The 14,281-nt window shown below is 41.0% G+C and overlaps 1 protein-coding gene across 2 annotated transcripts in view; it reads right to left on the bottom strand.

Annotated features, from left to right (window-relative positions):
• arhgef18b (rho/rac guanine nucleotide exchange factor (GEF) 18b) overlaps positions 1-14,281 on the bottom strand; it is an 86,567-nt gene that overhangs the window by 13,931 nt on the left and 58,355 nt on the right. For both annotated transcript variants that reach the window (XM_061682871.1, XM_061682872.1), the window contains 7 exons: positions 13,525-13,710; positions 13,262-13,408; positions 12,802-12,914; positions 12,324-12,392; positions 12,142-12,189; positions 11,389-11,670; positions 11,163-11,312 (listed from right to left, as the gene is read on the bottom strand). In XM_061682871.1, the coding sequence (XP_061538855.1) occupies positions 11,163-11,312; positions 11,389-11,670; positions 12,142-12,189; positions 12,324-12,392; positions 12,802-12,914; positions 13,262-13,408; positions 13,525-13,710 (995 nt within the window). The remainder of the gene's footprint in view (positions 1-11,162; positions 11,313-11,388; positions 11,671-12,141; positions 12,190-12,323; positions 12,393-12,801; positions 12,915-13,261; positions 13,409-13,524; positions 13,711-14,281) is intronic.

Raw genomic sequence — 14,281 nt, 5'->3', positions numbered from 1 at the left:
GCAGGCTTGTTAACAATGCTGTTCTCTTTGGTGTGTCAAATCTAAGACATTTTTATTTGAACTTTACAGGGAATTTAATGTATTAAATTACATAGCCCAAAATCTTCCCCATGAAAAGTGAAAACCTTTTTTGAGATTTAACACCATATAAAATTAAAAACTAATGTTTGTTGTGTGAGATTAAATTGCATACTTTGCATAGTTTTATACAGAGCTTGAAGCCCTTTGATGGCATGCTACATGATATAAAAAAATGGTCATGGTTGTTTGGAGTATCGATTGCATCCATGCTATAATTAATGTTTGGATGAACCACAGGCAAACATTTACAGGGTAAAATTATCATCAAACTGTCTCCATATGGAAGGTTCAGTCCCTTTGTTGTGGTTTATGTCTTTTGCTTTTCGATTTCCTTCTTTACTGTATCCAGTCAGGGTTATTTCAAGTAGATCCAGAAAAAAAATAAGAGGAAGGGTAAGAGATTAAATGGGATGGAAAGATGAAAAAGAAGAAATTAACTAAATAAGGGAAGCTCCCTTGTACACTCCAATGCACATTGATGAAACACAGTCACTCAATAGTAATATATAAATAAGTCACTGACTATATAATTGGATAATATTTAATGTCTAGATATGTATTTCGGAAGATTTTAGTCAGGGTGACAAGTCACAAAGATTGTCTTTGGTTTCTTGAAAAACAAAAAAAGCCCATGAAGCTGACTGGTATTAAAAAATAAAGGCCAAATGAATGCCAGATGGCGGCACGGTGAACGGTGGTTAGCACATCTGCCTCATAATTCTGAGAACCGGGGTTCAAATCCCGGCCCCGCCTGTGTGGAGTTTGCATGTTCTCCCCGTGCCTGCGTGCCTGTAAAACGAAACATAAATCAAAGAGAATCACACGTTGGGTATTTAAAATAAACACAAAAGATTTAATTGCATTCATCTTAATGCTAACACGCGGCACGGTGGCCAACTGGTTAGAGCGTCAACGTCACAGTTCTGAGGACCGGGGTTCAATCTCGGGTCCCGCCTGTGCGGAATTTGCATGTTCTCCCCGTGCATGCGTGGGTTTTCTCCGGGCACTCCGGTTTCCTCCCACATCCCAAAAACATGGATGGTAGGTTAATTGAAGACTCTAAATTGCCCGTAGGTGTGAATGTGAGTTCAAATGATTGTTTGTTTATATGTGCCCTGCGACTGGCTGACGACCAGTTCAGGGTGTACCCCGCCTCTCACCCAAAAGTAGCTGGGATAGGCTCCAGCACGCTCGCAACCCTAGTGAGGATGAGCGGAACGGAAGATGAATGAATAAATGAATGCCAGATGTGAGCAACCCAAAATGTCAGACTGACACCAGTATCAATGTAAACCTTTTGTATGCGGTGCACAGGCCACATTATGAGCAATGATGGAAAATACATCCTGTGGAGATAGGGAACACTTGGTGAGTCTTTTACAAGCCGTGGAGGCCAAACCCAATAGACTGTGACTGTGTTTGGAGCCCAGCTCACACAGCTGAGCATGATGGGAAGCCCCGAGGCACAGAGAGGCCCTTCAGTGGGAAAAGTCGGCAAAAGTCCCTTGTTCAACCCCGCTCCCTCCTTCTTTGCCTCCATCAGTCTTCCTCCATGAACACTGGCTTGCCTTAACACATAGACCTTCCATTGTTCCCTCGACAAGGTGACTGGCACTGAGTAGCAGCGGCGGCAGTTTTCCAGGGCAGGAAACTGCGCGGAAGCAGGGGAACATAAACAGCCCTGACTGACAGCACACAAACAATTAGCACTGGCGGTCTTCCAGAGGGTTCTGCTAATGACAGGCTTGTGCTAGCTAATTATACAGCCGAGTTCCTCTCATCCTGAAAACCGCTCAGATACACCCAAATCATACAGAGCCTGATGAGCGCCTAGGCTAACACTACACAATGGACTCTCTTGAGGAGGGTTGAAGGTGGCTAACCTGCAATTGGTGATCAGCGGTAACAAGATCACCTGAGAATGAGTGTCTATGGGCCATGTGAGCGGTGGCTGACTATATTTGAGAATTAAACTGTGTCTACAGTGTAGATGTAGATGTGCACAGTACTGATTCATTCTAGCACTTACGAAACTCACTGCCATTGACGGCTGCTGAATTAAAATATCAACGTTATGAATAAATTAATCATAAATGGTCCACTCATGGGATTAACCCACCCGCCCGACAAAAAGTCACATAATTAAATTTCTAATTTTGAGCAAATTCATACAAAACTATACCCACTTAGCTCCAGCATAAGATACTGTGTAATTTAATGTATTTCAATAAAATAACTGTCTCAAAATATCTACCTTTAAAAAGATAACAATGAATTATGATTGACAGATATTCTATGACAGAGCGGTATTCATCCACTTTCAAGCTGCCAGTAAAATCAGTAATTTAAAAAAAAAAAAAAAAATCCTGTGCTGCTTTTCAGTATCAATGGCAAAGACATAGAATGGGGACTTAAGTCAGATCAGCAATATTCTGGCTATGGACATAGGTACTATCAGACCCGTATAAGATGCTGCAATGGGTTAGCCTGCAATACTGGGACTAGGATGTTTAAAACCCAAGACTAACTTCTCCCACTCTATATACAATTGTCTCTGTCTAACAAATATTTTACACTTCTCCCAAGAGGCTGATGCTGTTGTCGTCATGTATCTAATCAGACTGCAAGATTTGCGTCGATGTGTGAAAACGTACAATGTTGAGGCCATATCCTCAAAAGAGGCTAATATTTATATTACTGTGGTTGTAGTTAATTTACTGAGAGCTGTTTCAAAAATGTTGATTCACTTATTTACAGTAGCTACATGGGAGGAGCTAAGTACTGTACTAAAAATGCCTCAGTATGATGTAATTCATTTGCATAGCAGTACAAAACAAAAAACGATCCCTGCTGGGATTCAATTATATATTTAAATACTCATTATTAAAAGCATGCATTTTGAGCTATGAAGAAGCATGATTTTTACAGCTGTTGTGCAGGATATCATCTGATTGTGGAGGTGAGTGCACAACTGTATACTAAATCTGCTGAAAATATTAAATCAACTTAATAAAAACACTAATATTTGACAGTCCACTTGTGTCTGAGCTGTTGATTAATTATGTGGGTAAATGGACAAGATTACAGCAGAAGAGTCGTACACGTGGTAAGTGGTGTAAAAATATAAGAATTTCAAAAGGGGGACAATACTTTTTCATGGCACTGTTGTCCTCTGCCTTCCACCAAGAGCTCTTTCAGTCTTTACTCTACACACAAACTGCTTCTCAATGAAAAAACTACTCAATAGTAACTTGTGAGTAACTTGTGATTATTATTATTATTATTATTTTTTTTTTTTTTTTTTAAATCAGAGCACGAACCTGGAATCCAATCAATGAGATATGATTGGAGGTGTGGCCTATAGCTGCTCTGGCCACTAGAAAACACACACCGGTTTAAAATTGTCTCTTGTCAAGAAGCCTGATGTAAACCATGCCTCGCTCAAAAAGACCTACGAATAAGACTTGCGGTCTAATATAAAGCCGGAAAACATTCCAAGAGTACAGTGACAACGCGGTTTACGAACGACGCGGTTTACAAACAATTCCGTCTACTTCCTAAATTTTCATTGAAAGATTACCTCTAGTTATGTATTATTTTCGGTTTGCGAACGGTCTGGGTATGGACGAACGGAAGGATCTGTTGCGCTTCTACTCGCGCTGCGTGACGATCATTTACAGAGAGAGTGCATAACGCATTGCTGTAAGCACAAAACTAGTTGTCTGCTCCGCACTGCGGCATAAGCGGAAATCTGTTAAGCTTGTTGCGGAAGTTCCGCGTCGGCATCCTTCATCATCCAATCACAAATCTAATAGTGTTTGTGATTAACGTGGTTTAAAAAAAAAAAAAAAAAGTCCGGAAATAATTTTATTTTTATCAAAAATACTATTTACAGTTTTTATGTCATATATTGAATTGTCTTTATGTCGGCGTAATCATATCAAAATAGCTCTACACACGCATTCACTCGGCAGAGGTTCCACTGATGCACATGCAGCCAATCCAGATGCACGGCGTTCTTTATGAATGAAAATGGAAATAGGTGTGATATCAAGGCACAGAAATTATTCTAAAAAAAACAAAACAAAAGGGCTAAACAGTTCAAATTTAGAATGGCTCCTAAGACGAAGCACTTAATGAGCAGAGCGACCTGTGCTGTGGTTCTTCTCACGTTGTGCAACCGTCACTGACTGTATCACGCAATGCATCCGAAAAGGTAGGCAATGTATCTTTGTTGTTGTTTTTTGCTCTTTATTAGACTAACAAAAAATGAGAAATTGCTCGCAGGTGATTGTGTGAGCGAGGCAAAAAAAAAAAAAAAAAAAAAAATTATAAAATGAATCAAATTATACAAATGATCAAAAGAAATTTCTGTCATGTTATAATGTTGATTTGACCTGACAGATTAGAATACATGACCTGACAAGAGAATACTTTTGAAGATACTCAGTATACAGGACACAAGTATATACAGTAAATGAGCAAGTCATTTAAATAGTCATTGCTCCAGCTTGTGATTGGAGATCGGTTATCGTTTTTTTTAAACTCACTCATCAGTGATCGGCCCCAAAAATCCTGATTGTGTAAAGCCTAATTATAATGTTTTCAGTGGTTTTTGCAGGTGTGAACAGGGATGGTTTTGATAAGGTTGTCCACTGTACATGAAACTTTTCAAAAAGGCAGCAGCTATTTTTTACTAGGCCATTTGTTGAAGTTGAGCAAACGTGCCCTTAAGTTCTCAGGTATTTCTATCGTACTGTTATATGAGCTGCAATGAAAGGTTTTCCGGCTCATGCAGAGCAGTAACAGTAACTATTGTGCAATCTACTCATACTGGGTATGAGCCAATGGAAAGGTCTGTAACCAAGACCTTCCTAATCAAAAGGGCCAACCCTGATCAGATGAGATAACACATGAAAGAAGCTCCTCTGAAGTCTTCACACGCTGCGACTCGCTCCATCCTCCCTCATCCCTACATATGTTCAACTTCAGAGATACAAAAACATGTGCAGAGGCGTGTCTTTTTTTTATGAGGTCTAATTATAGCGCTACAGTTTGCTGATGACTCCTAATGTTTGGGGGTAGGCATTAAATGGTTGCTGATATCAGGCTGGCCTGGAGCCTGGAACACATCCCGGGGTCGCAGCCGATGAAAAGGCTGTTTAATGTGTTTTTGATGAAGCGAGGGTGTGTCGGGAGGGGGGAGACAAACCGCTTCTAAATTTCCCATTAACGCAGCCAAGAAAGTCCAACGGCAAAGCCAACAATATACAGTACAAACCTGATCTGCGTGTGTACAAAACAAACAAACAGGCGGAATGAAAACAAATAGTGTGGGGATGATGTCAGTGGGCGCAAAGTGCTGACATGGCCTTGTATCTCTCTGGCTTCAGGTCTAATCTTGCAATATAATCTTACAAACAGACAAAATAGCACTTTTGTGTGCATGGCTGTTTCGGTCAAGAATCAAAGCTTGTAATTACAAAGGTGCTGAATCATCACATGTCCACCCAGGACAACTATTCGTACGCCGTCTCATATGCCACACTTTTTGGGTAAGATGTTCTCAAGGTCAGTAATGGCACAAGAAGTGTGAGCATAAGAGTTATATGAAGTAAAGAAACTTCAAAATTGATCACTTTACTCTAGGTCCTTGCCAGAGCTGTTAGCACCACGCATGAAAACAGAGTGAGTCAAAGCTTTCCATGAAACTCACCAAGTCTCACATACAGTGGGTACGGAAAGTATTCAGACCCACTTAAATTCTTCGTTATATTGCAGCCATTTGCTAAAATCATTTAAGTTAATTTGTTTCCTCATTAATGTACACACAGCTCCCCATATAGACAGAAAAAAAACGTAATTGTTGAAAATTTTGCAGATTTATTAAAAAAGAAAAACTGAAATATCACACTGCTATAGGTATTCAGACCCTTTGCTGTGACACTCATATTTAACTCGGGTGCTGTCCATTTTTTCTGATCATCCTTGAGATGTTTCTACACCTTCATTGGAGTCCACCTGTGTTTGATTATACTCATTGGACTTGATGAGGAAAGCCACACACCTGTCTATATAAGACCTTACAGCTCACGGTGCATGTCAGAGCAGATGAGAATCATGAGGTCAAAGGAATTGCCTTAAGAGCTCAGTGGCAAGGCACAGATCTGGCCAAAGTTACAAAAATGTTTTTGCTTCCCTTAAGGTTCCTAAGAGCACAGTGGCCTCCATAATCCTGAAATGGAAGACGTTTGGGACGATCAGAACCCTTCCTAGAGCTGGCCGTCCGGCCACATTGAGCAATCGGGGGAGAAGAACCTTAGTGTGAGAGGTAAAGAAGAACCCAAAGATCCCTGTGGGTGAGCTCCAGATATGCAGTTGGGAGAAGGGAGAAAGTTCTACAAAGTCAACCATCACTGCAGCCCTCCACCAGTCGGGGCTTTATGGCAGAGTGGCCCAATGGAAGCCTCTCCTCAGTGCAAGACACTTGAAAGCCCGCATGGAATTTGCTAAAAAAACAAACAAAAAAAAAACACACCTTTAGGACTCCATGAGGGTGAGAAATAAGATTCTCTGGTCTGATGAGACCAAGATAGAACATTTTGGCCTTAAATCTAAGCGGTATGTGTGGAGAAAACCAGGCACTGCTCATTACCTGTCCAATACAGTCCCAACAGTGAAGCATGGTGGTGGCAGCATCTTGCTGTGGGAGTGTTTTTCAGCTGCAGGGACAGGACGACTGGTTGCAATTGAAAGAAAGATGATTGCAGCTAAGTGCAGGGATATCCTGGACGAAAACCTTCTCCAGAGTGCTCAGGCCCTCAGACTGGGCCGAAGGTTCACCTTCCAACAAGACAATGACCCTAAGCACAGAGCTAAAATACCGAAGGAGTGGCTTCAGAACAACTCTGTAACTGTTCTTGAATGGCCCAGCCATAGATTTGACTTAAATCCAATTGAGCATGCATGAAGAGACCTGAAAATGGCTGTCCACCAACCATCCAACCAGACAGAACTGGAGAGGATCTGCCAGGAGGAATGGCACAGGATCCCCAAATCCAGGTGTGAAAAACTTGTTGCATCATTCACAAAAAGACTCATGGCTGTATTCGCTCAAAAGGGTGCTTCTACTAAATACTGAGCAAAGGGTCTGAATACTTATGGCTGTGTGATATTACAGTTTTTCTTTTTTAATAAATCTGCAAAAATTTCAACAATTCCACTATAACAGAGTGAAAAATTTAAGGGGGTCTGAATACTTTCCGTATACACTGCAACGAAGCAAAGAGGGATGAAGAGTGGAAACACAGAGACGATGGAGAAAGATGTCAAGAAGAAAGCTGCGCTAAATCGGTAGATTTTTGGTTGGCCTGAAGGAGTTACGAATGTGTATGTTATGATATTATGCACACACACACACACACACACACACGGATGCTGGAAACAACAACTCTTAAAACAACTAGCAAGATTTTCTATAGCTGGGATTAGGGGTTCCTTCAAGACTGATTTTTGTAGTCTGTTTTTGTGATGGCTGAAGAATTTTCCAACATTTGAGATTAAATTGTAATAGTGTGTAACTATCGCTATTATCCCTTTTGTGATCTCTGCTAAAATCAAATTGATATATGTTTTTATAAATTAAATATATTGTGATAAACCGTTTATATTCAGATACGAGAGTCATAAAACTTCGAACAACAGCGCACCTCAGGAGACCTGAGTTCAGTGAGCATCAGATTCATTTTCAGTTAGTCCCACCGCAAACGTATACACACAGACACAGAGACACTGTTTCAGAATAATATAGAGGTGCAAAAATTAATCGATTGATCAACAACTAATCGATTATTATTATCATTTCATGAGCAGGGAACCCGTAGACTGCCAGACATTTTCGAGCAATTTCACAGATTTTTCAAGCCCCACACAATATTATGTACTATGACGATGTAGACGGATTTTGAATTACGTCTTTGGACGGCATTGGCAGGGAATGAGTTAAATGAATTGCTAATGATTTTTGATAATCAATTAATCATGTAGAGACCTTTTTTTTTAACTTAAAATTGTCCAAATCCTTGGAATCTTTGCCTCATAACAGTAAATATTAATTATTGTATTTATTATAACAATAACGCAGTAAATATTAATAATTATATATGCATCCATCCATCCATCCATTTTCCGAGCCGCTTCTCCTCACTAGGGTCGCAGGCGTGCTGGAGCCTATCCCAGCTGTCATCGGGCAGGAGGCGGGGTACACCCTGAACTGGTTGCCAGCCAATCGCAGGGCACATAGAAACAAACAACCATTCACACTCACAGTCATGCCTACGGGCAATTTAGAGTCTCCAATTAATGCATGTTTTTGGGATGTGGGAGGAAACCGGAGTGCCCGGAGAAAACCCACGCAGGCACGGGGAGAACATGCAAACTCCACACAGGCGGGACCGGGGATTCAACCCGGTCCTCAGAACTGTGAGGCTGACGCTCTAACCAGTCGGCCACCGTGCCGCCACTGGAGGTCTTATTTTCAAAATGTCTGCTATGCATTTCTGCATAAATTGGGATGCATCATTCCATTCTTCTATTTCTGGAATGCCCAAAATGCAAAGGTTCTTTATTTTGTTACTCTTATACTTTGATTTATTTTCAAGGTTTTTCAGTGAATTTATTTTGTTTTCAATGGCGGACATCCGCTGCTCTGTTTCACCAGTGCGCCCAATACCTTCCTGAATGTACGCTTTAACTAAGTTTATTGCTGAGAGAGAGAGTGAGTCAGTCAGTTTGTCAGTGAGGTGACTTCTTAATGCTAGCTCGACGTAGAAGCCAAAAGTATGTGACCTTCAAGATAAAAGTCGAGCATAGGGATTGTTTAGGTATTATCAGCTCATTTACAAATTGATGGCACAGCACAAGCACACTTTGATAGGATTTAAAGTATTAAATGACAATATGTCACAATAATAAAGCAGACAGATGATATTTGTGTTTCATAAAAATAAGACATTTGCAAACATCTGTTTTTTCTTTTGAAAAGAATCATCATTTTTGCCAATTTTCTGACAGATGTAGACCAGGAGAAGCATGCTTTTATCTCAAGTAGACTTGACTATTGTAATCGTCTTCTGACTGGACTCCCCAAAAAGAGTATTAAACAGCTGCAGCTCATTCAAAATGCTGCAGCTCAGGTTCTGACCAGAACAAAGAGGTCAGAGCATATTACTCCAATTCTAAAGTCTTTACACTGGCTCCCAGTCAGCTTGAGAAGAGATATTAAAGTTCTGCTACTGGTCGATATATCACTATCACTATATCACATGCTGGCAATTTTTTTTACTTGAGTTTGTTGTCACATTTCTGTGGGGCCAATTATATACTACTCGTGCACTCACTGTAGTAGTTTCGCCACGCTGCACTATTTGCATATCTGTTGTTGACCAATACTGGCCACTCATGCCAGAGTAGCATCTGCTCCATTTGCACACTGATTGATATGGCCTGGTAGCGGCCGGCTGGGGCTCACTAGTTTAAAACACGGAAACACATTTTTTGTTTGTGTGAAAGCTTGTGCATTTTGAATGGCTGTTATATCTGCAACGTTGCAACGCTGTGCACCGGAGGCTGCAAAACCAGTCATCAACAGTTGGCCACTCTTGAAAACAAGTTGGCGAACTCAGCACACTGCGTAAGAGTTCAGTCGGGATCAGGTGCATCACTCAGGTGTGTTGTGTTGAGTGTTTTATTGTGCTTCCATTCCATTATTAAAAGTGGTTAAATAATTTGTTTACATTTGTGTGAAAATTAAGAACATCCAAAAGTAGTGATGCACCGAAATGGAAATTCTTGGCCGAAAACGTGGAAACCCAAGGCTGAGAATCAAAACACTGAAATAAATTATTATGCCAACTATAAGTAAAATTTCATTCATGATTATGACAGCAGAGCTGCCAGCCCATAGAAATTCACTTAAAGAACATTACGGCAGGGCAGTTATTGCAGTATATTATTGAATAGGATAAAATTATTCTGCATACTGTTCAATTGCATAACTATCACTCTATTATCGTAATTTTGAATACATTATGGCATCAATATTTGTTATTTTAATGACTTTCTTAGGGTTTGGCTCTGTTGTACATAAGTGTTCATCACTTTACCCTGAGGTGGGAACAATTAACTTAACGATGCCCATTCTGCAGAAAAAAAAGAAGACTAAACATGACATGTCGAATGAATACAATGTTGTGATCTGTAAATAAAGTAAATATAATGATATATACAAGACCGATTCTTGAGAATGCCACACTGAGCAAACGCAACTGCGAGGAACCGGTAGCTTAGACAGCGATGGCGGACCACTATGAAACTATTTGCGTGATTGCTCACATAACGAAGCTAGTAGCTAGCTGCTAAATGCTAACGTAAACAAGCCCCTGAAGCACTTTCTATCTCATCTGTGATCGGCAAACTACAATCTTATCATCTTCCTGCCCCATTCACAGTGCGAACACCAAAACACAAGGACTTCAACTGCCACCACGATGGCTACGTGGCCTGTTTTCTTCACACTACAGGAGCAGGACTCTTTAGCATGACATGTAATTATTACATGCACGCACTTTATGTGGCTCATATTTTCAGGTGATTTTACACAGATGTGCCTGTCTTCCTCACAAAATCTTTTACACGCGTTTTGCAGACTACTGATGTTTACAAATGATAGACTTCTCATGCCCTTTTTGGGGACTATGTCTTGCTCGCTAGTCGCTAGCATGTCCTCCATGTACGAGAGCTGCTGCGAGGCAACGAAATCTCACGGTCTAGCCAAAAAATTAAATCGATGAGCATTAATAAAATGTTGATCAAATTAAGATTTTCAAAATATCTCCCAGTACTAGTTCAGTGTTTGATTGTTTTTCAATGTTTTACTATTAACAATGGCTAATAAAGGTTTTGTGAATGTGGCAGTTTGAGTAGTAGACAGTATTACAGTATTTCCCAAGATTTAATTTCCAAATTCATTTTCTGCTCACTAGTAAACCATGTTTTGCCTTTGGTGTAGGCCTGGTTTGCACCTCAATGGTTTTCCTCTTGATCTTCTTCTGGTGTTCCAGGCGTTCCTTCTCTTTCTCCACTGCTCGAGTGGACTCTCTGAGCCTCTCCAGGTCCTGTTGGTACGTCTCCCTTTGTCTCTCCAGCTCCACACTCTCTTCAGCCAGCCGCTCCTGTATCCCATTTTTTTATGGTTATGGTCCAAGTCACACAACCGTTACAACTGTCAGGTAGGTCTGACCACTTTACCTCCACCCGCTTGCATTCCTCCTCCCTTTCCCGCAGCCTGGCCTCTGTCGCCTCCACTTGTTGGCGGTGCTTCCCTCGCTCCTTCTCCCAGCGCTGCTGTTCCTGGCGATGCTGAGACTGCAGTTTGTGGAAGCTGGCGAGCTCCTCTCTCTGTAGAGCCAGCGTACGCTGCTTCTCCTGTTCCAGGAGCACGTTCCCGCGGTGGCGCCCAGGCAGAGATGCTCGCTCCGTCAGCGAGATACGCTGCAGCTCAATTTGACTGTCCTGCTGCGATATGATGGCCTGACCAGGGAGACAGAAATTGATACTATATACCCACAAAATGTTCAAAATAGAAATGTTACACACAATTGCTAACTATTTGGAGTGTGAAATGTTAACATTATATTCACCTGCACTCTAAAGAGATTCAATACAAGAGCTGTCTAAGTTTGCCTTAACAAGAGGCAAATGACACTACCAGAAGTATTAGTTTAAAAATAAGTTCATTTTTGTGGTTGTAGTTTGTAGATGTGTAGTACTAAACGGCATTACACAAAAGTGTAGCTAGTGCAGTTCTGCACACTCCAAAGTATAACTACAATATTAAAGATGGATCAATATTGGTGTCTGAGTATTGGATTACGTTTGATTCTACAAGTGTTGGGTCAGTCTACTGTATGTGCAAACAACATTATAAATAGATATTTGAGTCTGTAAAGGGAGCGTACAAATATCAACAATACATTATAAGCGACTAAGGCATCATGTTACCTGCAGACTGTAGAGCCTTTGAGAAAGTTTTAATACTTTGTCGAAGAACTGGAATGGAAAAGGAGAAGGGTATCATCAATTAAGTACAAATCAAAATAACACATTTCACAGGTTAATTTATAAACACACAATCCTGCAATGATATATGTAAGCAAGTAACAGATGAAAGAATAGGTGTAAACCTCTGCCTCAGGGAATGAGTTGGACCAGATCCGGTTCCATCTTGTTGGAGTGCAGCAGCTGTCATCAACCTGGCCAACATCAGCCAGATAGAAACAGGTTATCTTTTCTTTTGTGCTACTCATCCAACACTGGATCTTAAATTCTTGGATCTTAAAGGTCAAGAAATTACTCTTTGGCATACAATGACTACTGTGATCTGTTCCAAAGACCATATTTATCTGAATACTCAATGTTTATATGATGTGTACCATTTAGTCAAACGTTTGTCTAATGATAGCTTGTGTGTCTGTGACAGGAACCATCAACACATGAGAATATTTCTCATGTGTTGATGTTGATGTGTTTAAAAAAGATTGTTCCCAATCCTTTAATTTGTTTGTGCATAAAGGCAATAAATAATCCCAAAATCATCAGCCTGTGTGATTTTTGTTGTGCGCAATGTGAGAACGTGTGTGACTTTGAGTGCGTCAGACCTACCGTCTGCTCCAGAGTTTGGCTACCACAGAGATCTTGGAGCTGAGGGTCAGAGCTGGCCCGCTGGCTTCGTTCTCTGTTTCTGGACTCGCCAGAAAAGTTCTTCACATTGCCATCTGGCAGAAGAACACCAAGCCACAGACACAAACAATGACAAAAAAACAAAACAAAAAAAACTGTGAGCCCAAACAGACCAGAAAACAGATGCATTAACAGCCACGCAATCTGCACAAAGACAACAAATGAATACGTGTCATACTCAAAGACAACAAATGAATACGTGTCATACTAGGATTGTGAATACTTGCCATATATAATTTCACACACACACAAAAAAAGTGTGTCTTGGGGGACAAAATACCATTTTATTATTAATTCAGCAGCTACTCATTGCACAGAGTGCAAAGAGGCACAACCCATTAGATAGGAGGTTTCCCCAGGACATGAAGTATTGTGGACTCACTCTTAGTGAGGATGGTGGGACTGCTGTCATAGCCCCCAAAGGTGTCTGCTCTCCTAGGTAGGAGTCCAGAGCTGCTCCCTTCATCTTGCTGTGATGACAGGACTTCGTCCCTCACTCCAGACTGGAGCAAATTCTGGAGGTTTTCCACTGAATTGACAGAAAGCGAATGTTATGGTTCACACGTTTCCACAACAGAGAATAGAGTTGATAAGTGTGCATATAATTGACTCAATGCCATGTTGTTTGCAGCAATATCGTCCTACCTTCAGTGATGGCTTCTTTGAGCAAAGCCTCCCCCTGCTGGAGATCTGAGGCATTACCCCGTAATAGAAGTTTGGAGCGGGAAGCTGTGTCCTCCAGACCTGCCACAGACTCTGCCATGTCTGCAAAAAGTTGCAGCTTCTCAGAAAGCGTCTGGATAATCACAGCATCCTTTTGGCTCAGACGTTCTACAGTGGGAAACAGATATCATTGTGATAATTTTCCATTACTGTAAACCATGATTCTCTTGCACATTGTACTTTCTGTGTGACACCTTAGTCTTTAGACATTTTATTCTTCATTTCTATTGAGCCTGTCATACCTCCTACCAAAATAAGTTGCTTTGCTCGTTACTCAAAATGGCGGCATTTTGGAGTAACGTGTTATGATCAGTGACTTACAATGAGAACTTTTGCCTTCGTGGCTTGGCAGCAGGGGGGCGGGGTGGGGGGCTGGGGGGGGCAATAAAATAGCGTGAGCCAAGCGGCTGTTCAATGTCTACGTGCCAGTAATGTCAGACGCTTGATTTTTTTCCAACCAATATCCGCAACAATCAGTGTTATGGCCGTAACGAGTCAACGTTCAGTAATTTCCGTAAGAAAAGACTCTCCGTAGCATTTGGCAGCTCTGAAGATGTCACAAGATTGCGCCAAAGCAATATTTTTATTATTATACAAAAACAGCTAATAAATGGATATATCCCCCCCCCCCCCCCCCCCCACCCCCATACAAAATAAATACATAAATAAATTGCAAATA

The sequence above is a fragment of the Phycodurus eques genome, chromosome 8, assembly GCF_024500275.1.
Source record: "Phycodurus eques isolate BA_2022a chromosome 8, UOR_Pequ_1.1, whole genome shotgun sequence".
Classification (NCBI taxonomy): domain Eukaryota; kingdom Metazoa; phylum Chordata; class Actinopteri; order Syngnathiformes; family Syngnathidae; genus Phycodurus; species Phycodurus eques.
The sequence above is the reverse complement of the archived record's forward strand: the minus strand, read 5'-3'. Positions and strand labels throughout refer to the sequence as shown.